Source organism: Dermochelys coriacea, chromosome 1 (assembly GCF_009764565.3).
Source record: "Dermochelys coriacea isolate rDerCor1 chromosome 1, rDerCor1.pri.v4, whole genome shotgun sequence".
NCBI classification, from domain to species: domain Eukaryota; kingdom Metazoa; phylum Chordata; order Testudines; family Dermochelyidae; genus Dermochelys; species Dermochelys coriacea.
Genome location: NC_050068.2, coordinates 210980147 through 210999749, shown reverse-complemented (window position 1 = coordinate 210999749; position 19603 = coordinate 210980147). Strand labels below are relative to the sequence as shown.

The 19603-nt window shown below is 47.8% G+C and overlaps 1 protein-coding gene and 1 long non-coding RNA gene across 5 annotated transcripts in view; one reads left to right on the top strand and one right to left on the bottom strand.

Moving 5' to 3' along the window:
* Positions 1 to 1283: 1283 nt before the first annotated feature.
* LOC119842424 (PILR alpha associated neural protein) lies at positions 1284 to 18840 on the top strand. 4 transcript variants are annotated; one of them, XM_038370541.2, is made up of 6 exons: positions 1284 to 1679; positions 11190 to 11258; positions 11474 to 12039; positions 12224 to 12305; positions 12627 to 12854; positions 13251 to 18840. In XM_038370541.2, exons 2-6 carry the CDS (start codon positions 11242 to 11244, stop codon positions 13270 to 13272), a joined length of 915 nt encoding a protein of 304 aa, XP_038226469.1. In that variant the 5' UTR covers positions 1284 to 1679; positions 11190 to 11241; the 3' UTR covers positions 13273 to 18840. The 4 variants fall into 4 exon arrangements, with proteins under 4 accessions (XP_038226469.1, XP_043357305.1, XP_038226474.1 ...); XM_043501370.1 differs by having other exon boundaries at positions 1290 to 1679; positions 12627 to 12788; XM_038370546.2 differs by lacking the exon at positions 1284 to 1679 and adding an exon at positions 1900 to 3416.
* LOC122457294 overlaps positions 15302 to 19603 on the bottom strand; it is a 63040-nt gene continuing 58738 nt past the window's right edge. The window contains exon 3 of the long non-coding RNA XR_006276779.1: positions 15302 to 16465. This is a non-coding gene — a long non-coding RNA (uncharacterized LOC122457294). The remainder of the gene's footprint in view (positions 16466 to 19603) is intronic.

Sequence of the window (19603 nt, the reverse complement as noted above, 5' to 3'; positions counted from 1 at the left end):
TTGTCATGCCAACAATGTATTTAAAATATGATTAAATTGGCACACACAAACACATTCTCATACACTGAAATGTAAACATTTCCACAGATATCCCCAAACACAGACAGCAACACATCCAAATACATACTCAGAAGGACATACACATTTGACACACAGAGCATGGACACTGATGTGCTCCCCCAAACACATACACAGACACACAGTACATCTGTCACCCAGACACCCTGCCATGCACAAACTCCCCCAAGCACACAAACAGTTCAGTTCACTACTTCAGAAGGATAACAACTGTTGCCTAAGTTTGATCTAGAGGATCACAAATAGATTTTGAAGATCTGAAGTTTGGGGCAAGGGGAGTCCAGGGGGGATATTAGAGAGATGGAGATCCAAGTGGCATCAGGAGAGATCTGAAGTGGGTGTCTGGTAGAGGAAGAGGGTATGAGAAAGGGGCGGTCCTGTTCTGGTGGGGCACTAAGCTGAGTGTTGGGTGTGTGGGGGGGGGGTCTCAAAAGAAGGACTGCTGCATAGAGGAGGGGTCCAGGGTTTTAGAGAAAATTTTGGGGAAGGGGGAGGGTTCCAGGGGTGACTCTTGGAGGAGTAATCACTGGGTAATTTCTGCGTGAGACAAGGATCAGAAGAGTCCAGAGAAGGGGAATATCCTGGAGGTGGAATATTCTGGGTGGGTGTTGGGGGTCTTTTGGGAGAGAGGAGATTACAGAGGTGAGGTTACAGGATTGGGAAGGGGGAGGAGATTTTGGAAGGTTTATGGGGGAGGGGGCTCGAGGGGGCAGGGATGCTGGGGAGGGAGTTTGAGGAAGAAATGAGTCTAGCCGGAAGATTGGGGAGAGGGGCTTTCCAAGTGTGTGTGTGGGGGGGGGGGCGGTTCGGCATCACTCCTCCCAAGGGCAGATCTTTCTGGCGTCTGACTTCCCTGGGTAGCGCTCAAGCCACAAGCGACGGGTCCCTTGGAGACACCTCTCTCCATAGCAACGTAATCGCTTCCCGTTAAGATCCTAACAATAAGCAGCCCGATGAGCGGCGGAAAGAGACAGCCAGACTGAGCCGGGGGCGGGGAGGGGACGGGTCTTGCGGCAGGGAGCAGGAGGGCTCAGCTGCTGGGGGGCCAGGTCTGCTGGGGGCACAAGGCGGAGGTGGATGGGGTGTGCGGAGGAGCGGGGAGGCTCAGCGGCGGGGCTGGGGCTTGGGGGCGCGGGCGGCTGGCCCCGGAGCAGGGGCTGGGCGGGAAAGGGAGGGCTCAGGGGCTGGGCGGCGGCGGGCAGAGGCGGGACCGAGGCTGCCGGGCGGGGTTAAGGCTCCGGGCTGTCGGCGGGGCTCTCCCGCCTCAGGCTACCCGCCCCCAGCCTTGCCTGCACGGCCAGCCGGGGCTGCGTCTGCTCGGCGGGCGAGCCGGCAGCCCGGGGGTTAAAGGCAGCCAGCGAGGAGAGACGGAGGCAGAGGCAGGACGGCGGAGGCGGAGGCGGAGGCAGGACGGAGCTGGCCCAGCCCAGCCCTCGGCAGCTGTTTATTTCAAGACGGTCTCTCGGTCTCCTGCAGCCAGGGCTCAGCCCCGCCGAGCCGCCCGCCCGGCCATGCGAGGCACCGGCCGCAGCCGACCTAGCCGGGCCCCCCCAGCCCCGGGCTCCCCCGCTCCGGCTGGCCCTCGGGCGTCCGCCCGCAAGGTGAGTTTGTTCCCTGCCTCCGGGCGCCGCGGACGGTCCCGGGGATGCGGCTGGCTGGGCGGGGCTGAGGAGGGGGCGCATCCTTCCCGACGTCCTTCCTCCCCGGCCCGCCTGGCCTCTCGGGGCCCCTGGCCGCTCCCCGCCTCGAGCCGCAGCTGTCCTCCACGAACACCCCTCACCAGGCTCCAATTCCCCCAGCCCTGCGGCCCCAGGAGACCTGTGGGGCTGGGGCTGGCGCTGGAGGGAGAGTGCTGGAGAGCCGAGGGTTTGGACATTGGGGACTGCGAGGGAAATGGGAGAGGCCGAGAATCAACATACTTGTTGCACATGCGGGGGAATCCTCACAACACGGCCCCTGGGTGCCCGGCATCCGCACCCGCAGAGCGCTACCGCAGGGGGTCACGCTCGCAGTTCCCAAATGCGGGTCTACACCCTGCGTACAAGCACTGACTTCCCACCTCTGGGCTGAAGCACAAGGAAATCCATCCCCGAAAGGCACACCCGCAATCGTTCCCCCAGGCAGGGGGCACCTGGGATACACGTGCCCACTATCTGAGCACCCTGGGATCTATGCCCTAGGAGACTTGCATTGGGATTCCCATTGCAGTCACTGAACGCATCAGGATCCTCAGCCCAGTGCATTAACGTTGGGTTAACACTCCCAGCACAATAGGACCAACACGGTGGGGTACTAGCACAGGATTCACAGTCTCAGCCAGCACAGCATCCACCGACATTCATCACCCTGGATTCAAATTCTCAGCCTCCAAACACAGCTATATCCCACAGAATGTGGGATCCCATTTCCCAGCCCCCATGCACAGTGACAATGGGTTAGCCCAAGTGAATTAGTACCATGATTTCAACATCCCCCTAGCTCCAGGACGCTAGCATTTGCAATTCACGCTCACAGTTTCCTAACCCCACCCAAGTGCAGCAGAATCCACAGGTTAGGACAAATGCCTCCTGCCCCAGTTCTCTAATACTGGAATTCACACTTCCTGCCCTAAAAACCAGAGCAAGTCATACCTCTAGCCACTAGCACCAGGATTTGCACTCCTACTGATCAAGTATGGTGGGATTGGCACCCTGGCACATTAGCCCTTAGATTCACACTGCCAATGCCCAGACTTAGTGGAATCTGCTGCTAGACACTACCACTGGGATTCACAGTCCCAGACCCCAGTCTATCCAGGTTCTTATACTGATGTATGTGAACACTTCTCAGTGACAGACGTGATTTCACTCTCTTCCTTGCCGAGTGGTGAGTGGGTCATGCTCAGTTTTTTTTTGGCTTTTTAAATTATTATAAAGAGTAGGAATTTGGTGTAGGAATTTGGGTTAGGCTGAGCAACGAGGGAGTTTGCCTTCACCTCTCAATGAGGTGGAGTTAATGGGGAATGTTGTTTTATCTGGTAGTGAGGTCCATAGTCTTGGCCCAGTTACTCATAATCATGAGTTGCCACCCCCTTTCCCCCAGGTTGACAATTTCATTATTCCAGTGGAAGGTTTTTGTCACGTGAGGCCATCATCGCAGAGGGAGAGGTGATTGAGTGCTCATGTCACTGGGGTCAGTCCCATGGAGGGCTTTGAATATCAGGATGGAGACCCTGAATTGGCTCTGTGTTCAATGGGGGCCCTGCGTGGGGTGCAGAGAACCAGGGTGATGCATTCCAGCAAAATGTGTTGCTGAACAAACAGGCTGATGCATGCTGAATTAGCCAAAGGACTCTGAAGGTAAAGTGCTTCTTTCCTATATAAAGTATTGCAAAAGTCGTATTTAGATGTTACAAATATACAGATCACTATGGCCAGAGCCAAGTCAGATAGAATTAGGTGCAATCTTTAGACCATCCCTGGCTACCTTCTTCCCACTAGTATGACCTGTCTTGTATGTATTCGGCTTTAGCCAGTTGCTCATTATTCAGATGTTCACTGCAAGACATCAAGAAAGCTATGATATTTATAGTTTCCAAAGCCTCAAGGGACTATTGTGATCATCTCATCTGACCTCCTGTATAGCACAGACCATAGAATTTCATCAATTTTATTTCCTTCATCAAGCTCATAACTTTTGGATGAGTTATAGCATGTCTTTTAGAATATATCCATTTAAAGACAATCCACCACAGTCCTAGGTAAATTGTTCTATTGTGGGATCCTTATAGTTAAAAATTTGCACCTTACTTAAATTTCTCACTTCAACTTCCAGCAGTTGGACAGTGCAGATAACAGCTGATGCAGAGTTGGCTATTATTACTGATTATTGCTTATTACTGGCACCTCAGCCCTTGCGGTCTCCCTAGTTCTCTCTACAGTTTTATATTGAATAGGATGGCAGAAAGAATTGAGTGTTCTTGGCTCCCACCTATGAGAGGCATTGGCATGGATCAACAGTTGTCAATAATGAGTTTTTGAATTCCAACTGAATGCAACAGGATCTGCAGTTCAGGACACTAGCAGTGGGAGTTGTATGCACAGCATCCAAGTGGAGCATCATCTCGGGTTCAGCCTACTAACACTGGAATGCATGCTTCCAGCCCATGAGTGCAGCAGACTGCCCAGGGCATTAGTGCTGAGAGGCATATTGCCAGTCCCTTGGCACAGTGGGATCCATGCTTTGTGGCATAAGCACCAAGATTTACACTCCTAGTTTCCAAGAACTGTGGGATCTCTGCCACAGGAAACCAAAACCAGTGAGTGAATGCAGCTGGCTACACAACTCGGAGTAACAGCACTGGGATTCATGTTCCAAGCACAATGAGATCCGCTCCTAGTTAGTACATTAGCCTCAGTATTCACAGTCCAAGTCTGGGTGCATAGTGCGTGTAACGCTGCCTGCAGTGACTCAAGAGCGAAGTACCAACCTCAGGGCAGAGTCTTAGAAACCTGGGCACAAACTCCAAATCAGTTGTGAGTTCTACACTTAGATTTCAGCAACCAAGTGTCAAGTGGAAACTCCTCAGGTACTTTAACAGCCTTCTCATGGAGTCACAGACAGTCCCCTTGGGTACTCTGATCTATCTTGCCACCCAAGTGAGCCTACCTCTGTGATAGATGGTCTCTTACACCAAGAATCACAGCAATATTCAAGCTACTCTCAGTCCCAAAGGACCAGTTATTTACCCCAGGTCAGTTGTACATTAGATCTCCCACCAAAAACAGTATTTGGAGCCAATCTTACAATAAACTATATACAGATTTGTTAAATAGGAAAAGGAAATTTAAAGTGTTATTTACAAGGATAAAGCATGTAAACATAGATGCACAAATGAGTTAGTCTTAAATTTCATCAGGTAATAGAAGCTTCTGTAATAAGCAAACTCTATATGTTGGTTATGGCTAACCCAGGTTAAGCAGCTGGGGATCTCTTGCTTATGCTTAGAAACACCTCCCCACACCCTCCCGAGTCCAAGCTGCATAAAGATCCCAAGTTCCTTTTGTTTGGGGTTTTTATTCCACTCCTGCCCTATCCTCTGAGTTGCAAATTTAGCTGATGGAAGGAGTCCACTTGCATGACTCTTCCTCACAGGGAGAAGGGCAGAACAGTAAAAGTCTTTTATCCTTTTGTGGATGGTACACAGGGAAATTCCAGTCTCTACATCCCATCGATGGACTTTTCCTTTTGGGAAGGCTGTAATACCCTTCTGTTGAAGATCAGCACCTTGTACTAATTGATGTCTCTCTTCTATCTGGGGATTTACACAGTTCAGAGGTTCATAATACAACTGCTCAAATATTGCCTTACAACATGGGTAGGGCCCTACCAAATTCCTGGCCATGAAAAATGTGTCATGGACTGTGAAATATGGTCTTCTGTGTGCTTTTTACCTTATACTATACAGATTTCACAGGGGAGACCAGCATTTTTCAAATTGGGGGCCCTGACCCAAAAGGGAGTTGCAAGAGGGTTGCAAGGTTATTTTAGGGGGGGTTGTGGTATTGCCACTCTTACTTCTGCACTGCCTTGAGAGCTGAGTGACCAGAGAGTGGTGGCTGTTGGCCAGGTGCCCAGCTCTGAAGGCAGCACCCCGCCAGCAGCAGTGCAGAAGTAAGGCTGGCAATACCATACCATGCCACCCTTATTTCTGTGCTGCTGCTGGTAGGGGCTCTGCTTTCAGAGCTGGGCTCCCAGCAAGCAGCCGCTGCTCTCTAGTTGCCCAGCTCTGAAGGCATCATCACCACCAGCAGTGCAGAAGTAAGGACAACAGTACTGCAATCCTCCCCACTTCCCCTCCCCCCCGCACCAAAATAACCATGCGAAAACTCCCCCACACCCACCACTCCTTTTTGGGTCAGGATTCCTACAATTACAACACCATGAAATTTCAGATTTAAATAGCTGAAATCATGAAATTTATGATTTTTTTTTTTTTTTAAAAATCCTATGACTGTGAAATTGACCAAAATGGACTGTGAATTTGGTAGGGGCCTAAATATAGGATACAGATGTTGTGAGATTAATGCATGCAGCAACTCACAAGCATTCAATAGAGATTAAACACATCCTTATAATTCTAATACAGTCAAACCTCACAATAATGCAAATTCGGATATAACGCGATCATAAGTTGGCTCCCCTTTTAGGCCGTAATACTGTTCGCATTTTATCGGAATACTTTTTTATCCAGAATCCGGTTTTATAGGATAATGTGACTCGTGGCCATTTCAGGCCCACTGCACTTAGTTCTCGGGTTGTACATGTGTATGGTGTTCGCATATGAACTTATTAGTTTCCTATATTTTAAAAAATATTTTACCATTATGGATATGTCATTTGCAAACGCAAGTCATTTTCTGCCCAAGAGAAATTGTACGCCCTGGATCAACTAAAGAAGGGCAAACAACAAACTCAGCTTGCTAGAGATCTGGGAATTAGCGAGTCCACTCTGCGAGGGTGGAAAAAAGAAAAGCTCTGTAGTCTACCCTACATTCTTGAAGAGGAAACTGTTTTACAGTGTAAAAAGGTCAAGTTTGCTAATGACAAAAGCCTAGATTCAGCCTTGTACCAATGGTTTGTCCAGGCTCGCTCAGAAGGAGTTCCCATTTCTGGCCCTATTCTGAAAGCTCAAGCAGAGAAATTTGATTGCCTTATCAATGGAAATGAATCCAAATTTAAGGCGAGTAATGGCTGGCTGGACAGATTTAAAAAAAGGCACACTAAAGGCCAAGTTCTTGTGTCTAGGGAAATCCGTTCAGCTGATAAAGAGGCTGCCGATTCCTACCCAGTTGAGCTTAAAACATTGCTGGAGGAAGGTTGCTACACAGCCGATCAAGTTTACAACGGTGATGAGACTGGTTTATACTTTAAAATGTTTCCCAATTGCACCCTCGCAACTAGGAGAGACCGAGTCACTTTCTTGTTTTGCGTCAACAAGTCTGGCAGCCACAAAGTCAGATCTCTGATACTGATGATCGGAAAAGCGAGGTCTCCCAGATGTTTTCATCATGTTAATATGAAGGCCCTTCCCTTTGAATACACCAACAGCAAGAATGCATGGATGAATAGCTCCATATTTTAACACTGGTTCCATAAAACTTTCGTGCCAGCCATTTGGGCTCGTTTGAAAAAACTCAAGCAGGAGGAAAAAGCTCTTCTCCTGCTGGATAATTGCCCTGCTCACCCTGCAGCGGAAAATCTTGTCAGTCACGATGGCAAGATTAAAATCTCATCTCCCGAAGAACTCTACGTCAGAAATCCAGCCACTGGACTAAGGCATCATTGATATTTAAGCAAAACTATCATAGTGAAATGATTAAGCAGATGGTAGTGGATAACAGCTCCTCCACCGACACATCACTGGCGTCACTCAACTTGAAAGAAGTCTGTCACCTTGGCGGGAAAGCCTGGGATGCTATCTCTGCACGTTGCATTGAACAATGCTGGATAAAGGGTCTTGGTCCAGTTTTTCCATCATCTACACACAATGATGGTAATGACAACGAGTCTGAATTTACAAGATTCATTGAAGACCACGTACATTTAGCCCAAGAAGCACTCAGAGAATATGAGCACAGTCATCATGATATCCTCAACAGGTTTTCAGCAGATGACATCTGCCCCATATATGAATACATCTCAGATGACGAAATCTTTGCAAATGTCAGTGGGAAGAATGAAGCTGCACCATTAGAGCCCGAAACCAGCGGTGCTAATGACAATGATGAAGATGATGGCACCTCAGCTCCCCCACCAAAAGTGTCCAAGGTAGTAGAGCACCTAGAAGCCAGTTTGAGGTGGCTGGAAACTCAAGATGTGGACAGCGTCAAAATCCTCCAACTCAGAAGCATTCTTGACTTGGCTAGAAGCCAACAGCAAATGATATTATTTTTTATTTTTTTTTAAGTGATGATGAAATTTAAAATTATGGAGTCATGCAACCAGATTGACTTTTCACTCTGAGCAATGATTAGTATAGTCGATTTCACATGTTTCTTTCATGTACATGTAATTAAATTATTACTTTTGTGTTTAAAACATGCTGGGATAACCGTGGTTTTTAACAAGACTTAAACTGACTGGTTTGAAATGGTAAATTTTTGTAACCCCACTAAAAAGCAACCCCACATTTATCGTTATCGAATTTTTTGGACCCCACTTATCGCATTATAGCAGGGTTTCACTGTAGTTATTTTAGCAATATTAACACACAAGTGAGCCAGACTGATTCCAGTTGTGTATTTGTCAGTCTTCAGTTGAGACAAGGGGACCGTGGCATAAACTAGAACCTGGTCTGCCAGCATCAGAGTGGAATCCCTACCCAAGGGCACCAGAACTCCTGCTTCTAGCCCCTGAGTAAAGCTGGATTCAGACTCCCAGCTCCTGAGCACAGGAAGATCTGCACCTGCAGGTACCAGCCTGGGATTCGCACTTCCAGCTGCCAGAGGCAGTGGTATCCACACCCCCAGGACATTAGGGCTGGAATTCACACTCTCATGCACACAGGTACTGTGTTGCAGGGTGCTAGCCACCAGGATTTGCATTCCTAGATCTTTAACACAGCCTGAGGCCCTGACACACAAATTCACACCCGCAGCCCCTAAGCACAGCAGGATCTGCATTACAGGGTATTAGGACTGGGATTCATGCCACCTGCACCTAAACTCCCAAGTGCTGGGATTCCACTCCCAACATCCCCTCCCAAGTATAGGTGGAACGAAGCTTCAGTTCAGTAGCACAGAGATTTACACTCCCATCTTCCATGTAGCATTCCCACCCGCAGGATAATAGCAGCCAGATTCCTACTCCCAGCCATTGAGTGCAGAAAGATCTGCACCACAGAGCACTACCTCGGGAATTCACATTCCCAGCCCCTAAGCACAGCAGGATCCTTATCCTGAGGCCCTAATGTCTATTGCAGTCTGGGCAGGTGGGAAGCTGCACCTCAGAGCACTATTGCTAGGATTCACACACCAACCTTCTGAGCATGGTGGGATCCACACCCCAGGACACTAGCGCTGGGTTTCACACTGTCATTCCCAAAATACAAAGGGGTCCATGCCCTGGGGCACTAGCATAAGGATTTGCTGACAGTCTCTCAAGCATGTTTAATTTTCTAGGGTAACGTGATAATAATCCAGATAACCTAGGTCCTGCTAGGAATCCTTTGGGCTCTGCGGGAACCTCACCCCATCAGGTGTCTGGGCTGAGCTTCATTTAAACATCTTCCATGCAAGTTCTAGGTCCCCTCTATCCATCACAGCTTGGGTGTAATGTAAGCCCTACATCAATGAGATGCAGTGGCAAGAGTGGCTACTGATCTCCCCCCATTTTCTTATCCAGGGGAACCCCAGGTTCTCTTCACAGGGTGATCCTGTCACGTGTGGGAGCAGGAGAGACTGCATTAGCAGATGAATGAGGTTTTTCCCCCTCTGTGAACCTTGTTTAAATATTTAGCAAAAGAGACCTAAAAATATCCCCACTTAACACGTCAGGGAGGACATCTCCCTTGCCCCACAGTTGGTGTGACACTTGTTACCTACCAGTAGGAAGGCACTTTCATTTAAAAGGGTGTGTGTGTGTGTGTGTGGGAGGGGTTGTTTTTAATTAATGACATGACGGGGAGACTAAACAAGAGGGGATGGCAAAAACCTCCAAAGGACTCTGTGGAGCTTGGGAGTGGAGGTTGTGCAACAGGTTGGCCCTTGAGTCAGCCCTGGCAGGACATTCTCCATGCTCAGTGATTCATGAGCTTCACCCAGACATATGCACACACAGGCTGTTTTCCACCCCTCCACAGGGTACCAAGACACAGCAGCAGGAGCTATCAATGGGTTCCCTGCACATACACATCCTCATTGACCCTGGGGCTAATATTATGTAGCTACCACAAAAAAATTTTCAGAATATTCATATTGATTTTCTGTGTAAAGGTTTTGCTTTATAACGGACTCCCAGTGTCAGGCACCTCCTCACCCCCACATCTCGGAAAAGAGTCTGGGACTCCACTGGGCACTGCTTAGCAGGAGGGGCCTGAGAGATGGAGCATCTCCAGGGCAAGAAGGGTAGCAACACCATGCCTCTTAGTGCCATGCTAGAATGTAGGGAGAATGAGCCTGGCCAGACTATAAATCCAATCAACAAAGTCAACCCTTAGTTTACTATTATCTATGCTAGGTAACAATATTTTAATAGAGAAAGTGGGAAAGAGTGGCAGAAAGGGAGGGGGAGGGAGAGAGAGATTTGGAACAGAAGGTATGGAAAAGCTAATGTCCTGTTAGTCAATGGAAACGTAAATATTAAATATTTGGTAGGCACATTTTTGCTTTTAAATTCTTTAGCAGGTTTGGACTTTCATAATTTTCTTTATCACTGTTGTGTTTTTCCCATTTTCTCTTTCTTTCTCAGACACACAATGGAAGAGTCCTTTTTTATTTTTATTTTTAATTTTATAAATGGATTACTCACTCCACACTATAAACAAACATAGGAATGAAGATTCCAACTTGTTCTAGATTTCAGAGTAGCAGCCGTGTTAGTCTGTATTCGCAAAAAGAAAAGGAGTACTTGTGGCACCTTAGAGACTAACACATTTATTAGAGCATAAGCTTTCGTGAGCTACAGCTCACTTCATCGGATGCATTTGGTGGAAAAACTGTAGCTCACGAAAGCTTATGCTCTAATAAATTTGTTAGTCTCTAAGGTGCGACAAGTACTCTTTTTTTCTTTTTGCAACTTGTTCTAGTGACAAGCAAACAAAGATACTGAATTCTTCTCTTGACCTTCAGACACAGCAGTCCCTGGGGAAACTGTGTGTGGTGTGTGTGTGTGTGCATATGCATGAGTGTTTGTGTGACTAAGTGTGTGGTAAGGAGGGTGTGCCTCTGTGAGTCTGCAGCTTGTGTGTATATTCAAGATGGGTGCCTGTGGACTGAGGGGCCTCAGCAGAGCTGTTTGTTGGGGCCCAGGCCATGAATAGCCAGGGATGATTGAAGGCTGCACATCAGTACTGAGGGACACCAGGAGTGGTGGAGATGATGTGCACTGGACCTCCTTTTTTTGTCTCTTAGTGAAGAATATGAGAGGAGGTGGTTGCTGAGTGAAGAAACTGTTGCATCTGCTATGGAGTCAGGTACCTGGTAAGTTCACAACTTTCAAAGTTAACTGATAATGTAGAAGGCACAACACCGAATGGGAAAGGAGCACTGGCTAGCGCCCCATTTAGCCAGTGCTCCTTGCAAGAGCCACCGTAGGAAGGGGGATAGGAATGCTGGCTGTGGTGGGAGCTCTCACTACTCCAGTCCTGGCACCTCTCAGCAGGAGATACTCTTCTGATAACTCTCTCTCCCCACAGTGTAATGCTCCCCCTAGTTTCCTGCCTCCACTCGCTGCAGCTCTGGACCGTCCTGCTTCTGGCCTTAGCAGTCTCTTCACATGGCGTCTGGTCTCTTCGCTCCCGGAGTCCCCTTGCTCCCCGGCCACTCTGTGCCCGTCGCAGTCCCTCAGCTGCCAGGCCTGTTTGCATTTGGGACAAGATCTCACCGTCAGAGAGAGACTCTCGCTTCATCACACTGCGCCAGCGATCTCTGACACCACGGGATGGGGAGCTGCGTCATGTGATGCGGCTGAGGCGCCAGGCCCCAGGGGCCCGGCCTGCCACCCCCTCTGGGTTTGAGGAAGGGCTGCCTTCATCCCAGTACCCCTGGGCCATTGTATGGGGCCCCACAGTGTCAGATGAGGATGGAGGTGATCCCAACTCAGCCAATCCAGGCTTCCCACCTCTGGGTTACACCTTTGTTTCACCACACGGGATGGCAACGGCACAACCCAACTCCCACTCGCTGCTGCACAATGCGGGGCTCAACCTGCGGGAGACCCCTGCCACGCTGAGGCCCTTCTTGTTTGGGCCCCGGGGGGAAGGTAAATCTGCTCTACATCTCTTTCACCCTGTTCCTTATGGCACCTCCTGCTGGAAAAGGCCAGGAGTGCACTCTTGAGTGGGAAGGGAGGGACTCCCCACACCAAGCCCTCCTGCCCCTTTCCCTGCAGTGCCTTTGGCTGGGTGCCAGATGTGGCTCTCACACACTCGCTCTGTCTCTCTCAGGTGTGGATCCTCAGCTGTATGTTACTATCACAATCTCCATCATTATTGTCCTGGTTGCCACCGGGATAATATTCAAGTTCTGGTGAGTGGGGATTAAGGGTGTGGATGTCTTCCTGCTTGGGCATCTCCAAGGCTGCTCTGGGAGTGAGCGGACTCCACTCGTTTTGGGGGCTCATGGGGCCAGAGACACTGCTTGGACTTTGGGGGGGGAAGGGGCTTTGGGGACAAGGATCTCACTGTGCTCAGGGTGCTGTGTGCATGAGGGAGGTTTGGACATGGACCCCACTGTTCTCAGGGTGCTGGGTGTATCAGAGGCTTAGGGGCACAGACCCCACTGTTCTCAAGGTTCTGGGTACCTTAGGGGATGAGGCCTTCTAGTTTCAGTGACCCTCTCTCACTGCAGCTGGGACCGTAGTCAGAAGCGACGTCGTCACTCTGGCCAGCAGAGTGGGCTGCGGCAGCAGGAGAGTCAGCAGCCACTCACAGACCTGTCGCCCACCACAGTCAGCATCCTCGGACCCTATGGAGACACAATGATCCCAACACCTGAGATGGAGGAGCCCAGGCAGGTCCAGGAGGTTGCAGAGAAACTGGGGGGCCAGGGGAAGAGCAGGACCTTCCAGCTCAACCGGTGAGTGACAGAAAGGAGGACAGTGAGATGGGGATAGGAACAGGGGAAGAGAGAGAGGATGAAAAGAATGCTGGAACAAGAAGAGACAGAGAGGGAGGGAGAGAGTGAAATTCTCTGATGAATGTCTTTGAAGCCCAGGGCAAAGCGGGTGTTGTTTAGTGTGGGAACCCCAAGTGGGGAAAAGAGTGAATCTGGGGAAAGGCGCTCAGGAGCTGTCCTCCAGTGCTGAGGGATCTGTGAGCCCGGGTTGTCCTCTCTCTGAGGGAAGGCCCTGTTGCTTGAGATGCTAGGAACTAGGAGCCTTGGGGAGAGAGTAGGGATGGGGAGCAGTCCTAGCCAGGAAGGGAGAGGCATCTTCCATCTCTGATTTTTATTTCACTCCCTCTTTTCCCCCAGGATCCCACTGGTAAACCTGTGAGAGCAGCGGAGCTGGCTTCCACAACCCCTCTGGTCACATCCAGGGAGTGTTCTGTTGTCTCTGCTACACCAGAAACAAGTTGCTTGTGCCACAACTTTCCACCACCATCATTAACTTAACCATCCCAGGATGTACTTGGGCAATGAACAGACTGGGCCTCACTGGTCCCATGCTGGGGGAGAGAAAGCATGGGGATAACCCACAAGATGGGGTGACAAGGGAGCGGGGGGCGCAAGAGCAGTTGGTGTTGTGAAATCTAAACCTCCTGATCCTCCCCCAACATACACACATGCACTTTGATCTCTGAGAATAACCCACCAGTGCATGCCTAACATGGGGGTACAGGAGGTGGAGAGGCAAGGTCCTACCCCCAGTCCCAGCCCCTCTGTTTGTTCCTTCCTGTGTCGTGTGCTTTGAAGTGTCTTCCGAATAGCTGGAGCTCCATGGTTGCAGAATTCCCAGCCTTAGGCAGGGATTCCGATGGGGTGGGGGTGTGTCTTCTGCTAAGGCCTTGACCTCTCCTAAGGGACCCAGGTACTGGCAGCAGCTACTGGTGGGTGTTGGGAAGACCTCACTCAGCACCTGCCCCCCTCTTCCATGGGGGAAACCTTGCCTCTCCCTCTGTCAATCCTGTCTCTGTTTTCTCTTTCTCCCAATGCTCCTCTTTCTCTCTGTCTCTTCCTCTGTCACCTGGTCATCATCATCTTTTCTCTCTCACTGGGAAAGGCTGCAGAATAGTTTTCATTCTCACCCTGCTTCCAGGCACTCAGATCTTTTGGACCCCACCTATCAGGGTTCCCTCCTCACTCTGAACTCTAAGGTACAGATGTGGGTACCTGCAAGAAAGAGCCCCTAAGCTTATTTCTATCAGCTTAGGTTAAAACTTCCCCAAGGCACAAATCTCTATTTGTCCTTGGACTGAGGTATGCTGCCACCACCAAGTGATTTAGACAAAGAATCAGGGAAAGGACCACTTGGAGTTCCTATTCCCACAAAATATCCCCCCAAGCCTACACCCCCCTTTCCTGGGGAGGCTTGAAAAATAAACAAGGTGAGCACAAATCAGACCCTTGGGTTTGTAGGACACTAAAAACCTAATCAGATTCTTAAAAAACAGAACTTTATTATAAAGAAAAAAAGAGTAAAAAGTATCTCTGTAAAATTAGGGTGGAAGGTAATTTTACGGGACAATCAGATTCAAAACACAGAGGATTTCCCTCTAGGCAAAACTTAAGTTACAAAAAAACAGGGATAAACCTCCCTCCAGCACAGGGAAAATTCACAAGCTAAAACAAAAGATAAACTAACGGCATTTCCTTGCTTTGCTTACAATTTTTGTAATCTAGATGCTTAGTTCAAGTAGGGCTTTGGGAGATGTTTTCCCTGTCCTGATTCCTTGCTGACCCACAGAGAAACAACAAAGAACAAAGCAAAAACCATCCCCCACAGATTTGAAAGTATCTTCTCCCCTTATTGGTCTTTTTGGTCAGGTGCCAACCAGGTTACCTGAGCCTCTTAACACTTTACAGGTAAGGAGGGATTTTATGATACCCTTAGCTGTATGTTTGACACACCCCACAAATCAGAGACAGTGCTGGACAGCCTGCTTCACACTGGCTGTGATTTCTTCCTGGAGCTCTAGGAGAAAACAGAATTAATAAGACACGTACACCTTTAGATATACTGATTATATAAAAATTCACAATATTTTTCACATTTCAAGGATGATTTTAACCAGTTGATTCTGGGAAAGTTTCACGGGAGAGTGCATCAGCCACTTTGTTAGAAGTTCCTGAAATGTATTGTATTTCAAAATCAAATCTTGGAGAGCTAAACTCCACCAAAGAAGTTTTTTGTTATTGTCCTTGATGGTACAAAGCTACTGTAGCGCAGCATGGTCTGTTTGCAGGTGGAAACACCGTCCCCAAACATATGGGCGTAGCTTCTCCAGAGCGTAGACAATGGCGTAACATTCCTTTTCACTGATTGACCAGTGGCTTTCCCTCTCAGACAGTTTTTTTGCTGGGAAATTCCAGAGGATGGAATTCTTGATCCGATCCTTCCTGCTTTAATACTGCTCCTACACCACGCTCAGATGCATCTGCAGTGACTAGAAAAGGTTTATCAAAGTCTGGAGCCCTTAGCACATGGTCAGACATGAGTGTCACTTTAAGCTAGTGAAAGGCGTTCTGAGACACTTCAGTCCGCTGAACTGCATTTGGCTGTTTCTTTTTGGTTAAGTCTGTCAGTGGGGTGGCAATTTGGCTGTAGTGTGGTACAAATCGCCTGTAATATCTAGCCAAGCCTAAGAAGGATTGGATCTGTTTCTTTGACGTTAGGACGGGCCACTTTTGAATAGCAGCCACTTCAGGCCTGTAGGGGGTTAATAGTTCCTTGACCCACCTGGTGTCCAAGGTAAGTCACTCTGTTTAGGCCTATTTGATGCTTTTTAGCCTTAACAGTCCTGCCTCCCTTATGCAGACTTTTTGCAGACACTCCAGGTGTTCTGCCCATGAATCAGAAAAGATGGCCACATAGTCAAGGTAGGCGACTGCAGATTCTCCCAATCCTGCTAGATTCTGGAAAGTAGCAGGTGCATTTTGCAGCCCAAAAGGGAGCATATTGAAATTCATACAGCTCTACATGGGTGATGAAGGCTGACCTTTCCTTGGCAGATTCATCCAGCGGTATTTGCCAGTACCCCTTGGTTAAGTCTAAGGTAGAAGTGAACTGGGCCCGCCCCAGTTTCTCCAATAGCTCATCTGTGCATGGCATTGGATAGTTGTCTGGGCGAGTTACAGCATTCTCATCTAGTTTGAGAACTAGAACCATTGGAGATGACCATGCACTGTTAGAGGGGCAGATTACACCCATCTGTAGCATGTCCTGTATCTCCCATTCTATAGCAGTTTTGGCTTGAGGAGACACCTGGTAAGGTTGGGCTCTAATTGGGTGAGCATTACCTGTGTCAATGGAGTGGTATGCCCGTTCGGTCAATCCTGGGGTGGCTAAGATCTTTGTTGGTGTGAAGCTAGTGCACAGCTCCTTGATCTGCGGTCGCTGCATACGTCCAAGGGTCATGGAGTGGTTCACCTCTTCCACACCACTGTCACTTTTTCCTTCGTAGTAGACCCCTTTGGGCCATTCAGTGTCATCTCATCCCTGGGCTATAAACTGACAAACCTTTAATTCCCTGGAATAAAAGGGCTTTAGAGAATTAACATGGTACACTTTAGGCTTTAGGTTTGAGGTGGGGAATGCTATGAGATAGTTAACAGCTCCCAAGCGCTCTTGGACCATGAATGGCCCTTCCTATGATGCTTCCATCTTGTGGGTTTTGAGAGCCTTCAAGACCATAACCTGGTCCCTACTTTGAAGGAACGCTTTCTGGCATGGTTATCATACCAGGCTTTTTGCTCTTCCTGAGCATCTTTTAGGTTTTCTCTAGCAAAGGCTAAAGAGGTTCGGAGGGTATTTTGTAGGTTGGTTACAAAGTCCAGAATGTTGGTTCCTGGAGAAGGTATAAACCCCTCCCATTGCTGCTTCACCAACTGTAATAGCCCCTTAACCTCATGGCCATACACAAGTTCAAATGGTGAAAACCTAAACTGGGGTGTAGTACAGCTCTGTAGGCAAAGAGCAACTGCTGCAACACTAGGTCCCAATCTTTGGAGTGCTCATTTACAAATTTATATATCATGGCCCCCAAAGTTCCATTAAACTTCGCCACCAGGCCATTTGTTTGATGGTGGTAAGGGGTGGCAACCAAGTAGTTCACCCCATGAGCTTTCCACAGGCTTTCAATGGTCCCTGCCAGGAAATTAGTTCCTGAATCCATAAGGATGTCGGAGGGCCAACCTACCCTGGCAAAAATGTCTGTTAATGCCTGGCACACACTTTTAGCCCTGGTGTTGCTTAGAGCTACTGCTTCTGGCCATCGGGTAACAAAATCCATGAAAGTCAGTATGTACTGCTTTCCTCTGGGTGCCTTTTTTGGAAAAGGACCCAGAATATCCACAGCTACTCTGAAAGGGAACCTCAATGATGGGGAGTGGCTGGAGAGGGGCTTTGACCTGGTCTTGGGGTTTTCCCAATCTTTTGGCATACCTCACAAGACCGGACATAGGTAGAAACATCCTTGCCCATTCCCTCCCAGTGGAAGGACTTCCCCAAACAGTCTTTGGTTCTGTTCACCCCAGGATGGCCACTCGGATGATCGTGGGCTAAGCTAAACAGCTTTTCCCGGTACTTAGTTGGAACTATGAACTGTCTTTCTACAACAAACCAGGATCGATTAGAAGAGCTGAGAGGCAGTTTGGTCTCCTCCAAGGTGGTGTTTTCAGAAAGCTTGAGGCAAAATCCTCTGGTCATTTTGTAGTTCTGGAAGTATGAAAAACAATCCTGAGCAAGGTAACTGACCTGCATACAATCCTGAGCAAGTCTTTTATAGGGCTACTGCAAAAGCAGCTGAAGCATAACGGATGGAGATGGCTGGCTGGACAGAACTCTTACTGGAAACTGGGGCCTTGGCTAGGTGTTTGGTGGGGAAGTGGCTTGGATTTAACAAAGATCTGATGATGGTTTCAGCTGAGCCTTCTATCAGGACCCAAGCATCCCAAATGGGGTGAGGAAAGGGCAGCGGAGGCAGTGAGGGATTGATGCCATGGGACAAGCAAAGAGGGGACCTACCCTGTCCATGTTGCAAAAGGGAGCAGTTCAGAGGCCACATATGGGAATGTTTTGAGGGTGCTATATACCATTCAGTTACTCCTGGACTGCTCCCAGTCCACCAGACAGCACTTTGAGAGACAGAAAGAAGGAGGGACAGAGGTGGAATATTCACAGGCAATTAGAATGGGGCCAAATGCCTAGGACGCAACGGCTATATTGTCACTGCCAGAAAAGGTGTGTTTGTACAATCCTAGTGGAGACAAAGCTCTGGAGTCTCTGCCATGATGGAGTTAGTTGAAGTCAACTATTGTTTGGGGGTATAACATTGACCTCATCTACCTATCTTGCAGTAATAAGTGCCTGTGCCTTGTCCCCACTAGGATTTCACAGTGAGCTAGCCAACATGAGATAGTCATCTCAGCGTAAAAAAACTATATGAAGACATAGCCAAAGAGCAAAGACTCCACAGCACAGAGACCTTCAGTAGATAAACCACAGGAGCAAGAAAAGCCCTGGTCCTGCCCAATCGCCCAGCTGTGCAAAGCAATTCACTGGATCTTAGCAGCAGAAGGTCATTTCAAGCTTTGCCACCACTAAATTGATTTGTGTTTCAAATGTTAAATTCTCCAGGGTTACTTGGGTCCCACAAGAAACACCATTCTCTCCCTTTATTCTCTTCTTAATGCCTGTCCAGATAGAACCATCGCTACCTGGTGGAGGGGGAAAGAGACCAAATGGTCTGATGTATTTTCTATTTAATTTCTATTTAATTCACTGACAAGGCTATTGATAGGGACATGAAAAAGTTATCTGTAATTACCTTTATAAAACACACAAAAACAAACAATAGACATTAGGAAATGCTGATGTTTAAATAAAATTTCAGGCTTTTTTTTTTTTAAAAAAAAACTAGGATTTATAACTATGAACTAGGATCCATTTTAAACTGTGTCTATAGCAGAAAATTTGTGCTAGTTTAATCATATCAGTTTACTATGTAATCACTTCAATTGGTTTAACTCTTGCTTAAATTGGTTTGTCTTGTGTTGGTAAATTACCAAATTAAGCTAAACTCATTTAAATGAGGTTTAAACTGATTTAAGCACATTTACATTAGAGATTGTTCACTAGTTTAACTAGATGTTTTTAAAATCAATTTAATTAAATCAGTGCAACTTTTCTAGTATAGATGAGGCTTAAATTTAGGTTCTTAAATTGTCAATCCATTCACCTGATGAGCTAGGGATGACTGTTCTGCCTTTCCATTTGCAGAAAGAAACATAAAAATGTTTGTGGCACATGCAGCTAGTTCAGGGCATGCTGATTGTTTTAGGGAATTTACAAGCTCTGCTGGCAAAAGGTGTGGTGTTAGCTCTGAGTGAAATGTTTTTGGCAAATAGTAACTTCAGCAAAAATGAATTTTTTCAGAGCATGAAAATGATTTGCAAATTCAGTTTGAATTAAATGAATAATTTTGGCTAAAAAAAGTCAGTTTAACCATTTTGAAATGTTTTGTTTTGACTTTTCAAAATGGCATTCCATTTTCAAATTTGGCCAATTTGTGAAGGGTGAAAACATTCTGAAATGGCCAAATAAAAATGAAATGCCTTCCCCTCCCAACAAGTATTTCATTTTGAGTTAACGACAACATTTTTTTTTC

Bases quoted from the DNA above. Each gene is read 5' to 3' on its own strand.
- LOC119842424 (XM_038370541.2), top strand. The intron at 12,040-12,223 runs GTAAATCTGCTC...TGTCTCTCTCAG, and splicing joins GTTTGGGCCCCGGGGGGAAG to GTGTGGATCCTCAGCTGTAT. The intron at 12,306-12,626 runs GTGAGTGGGGAT...CTCTCACTGCAG, and splicing joins GGGATAATATTCAAGTTCTG to CTGGGACCGTAGTCAGAAGC.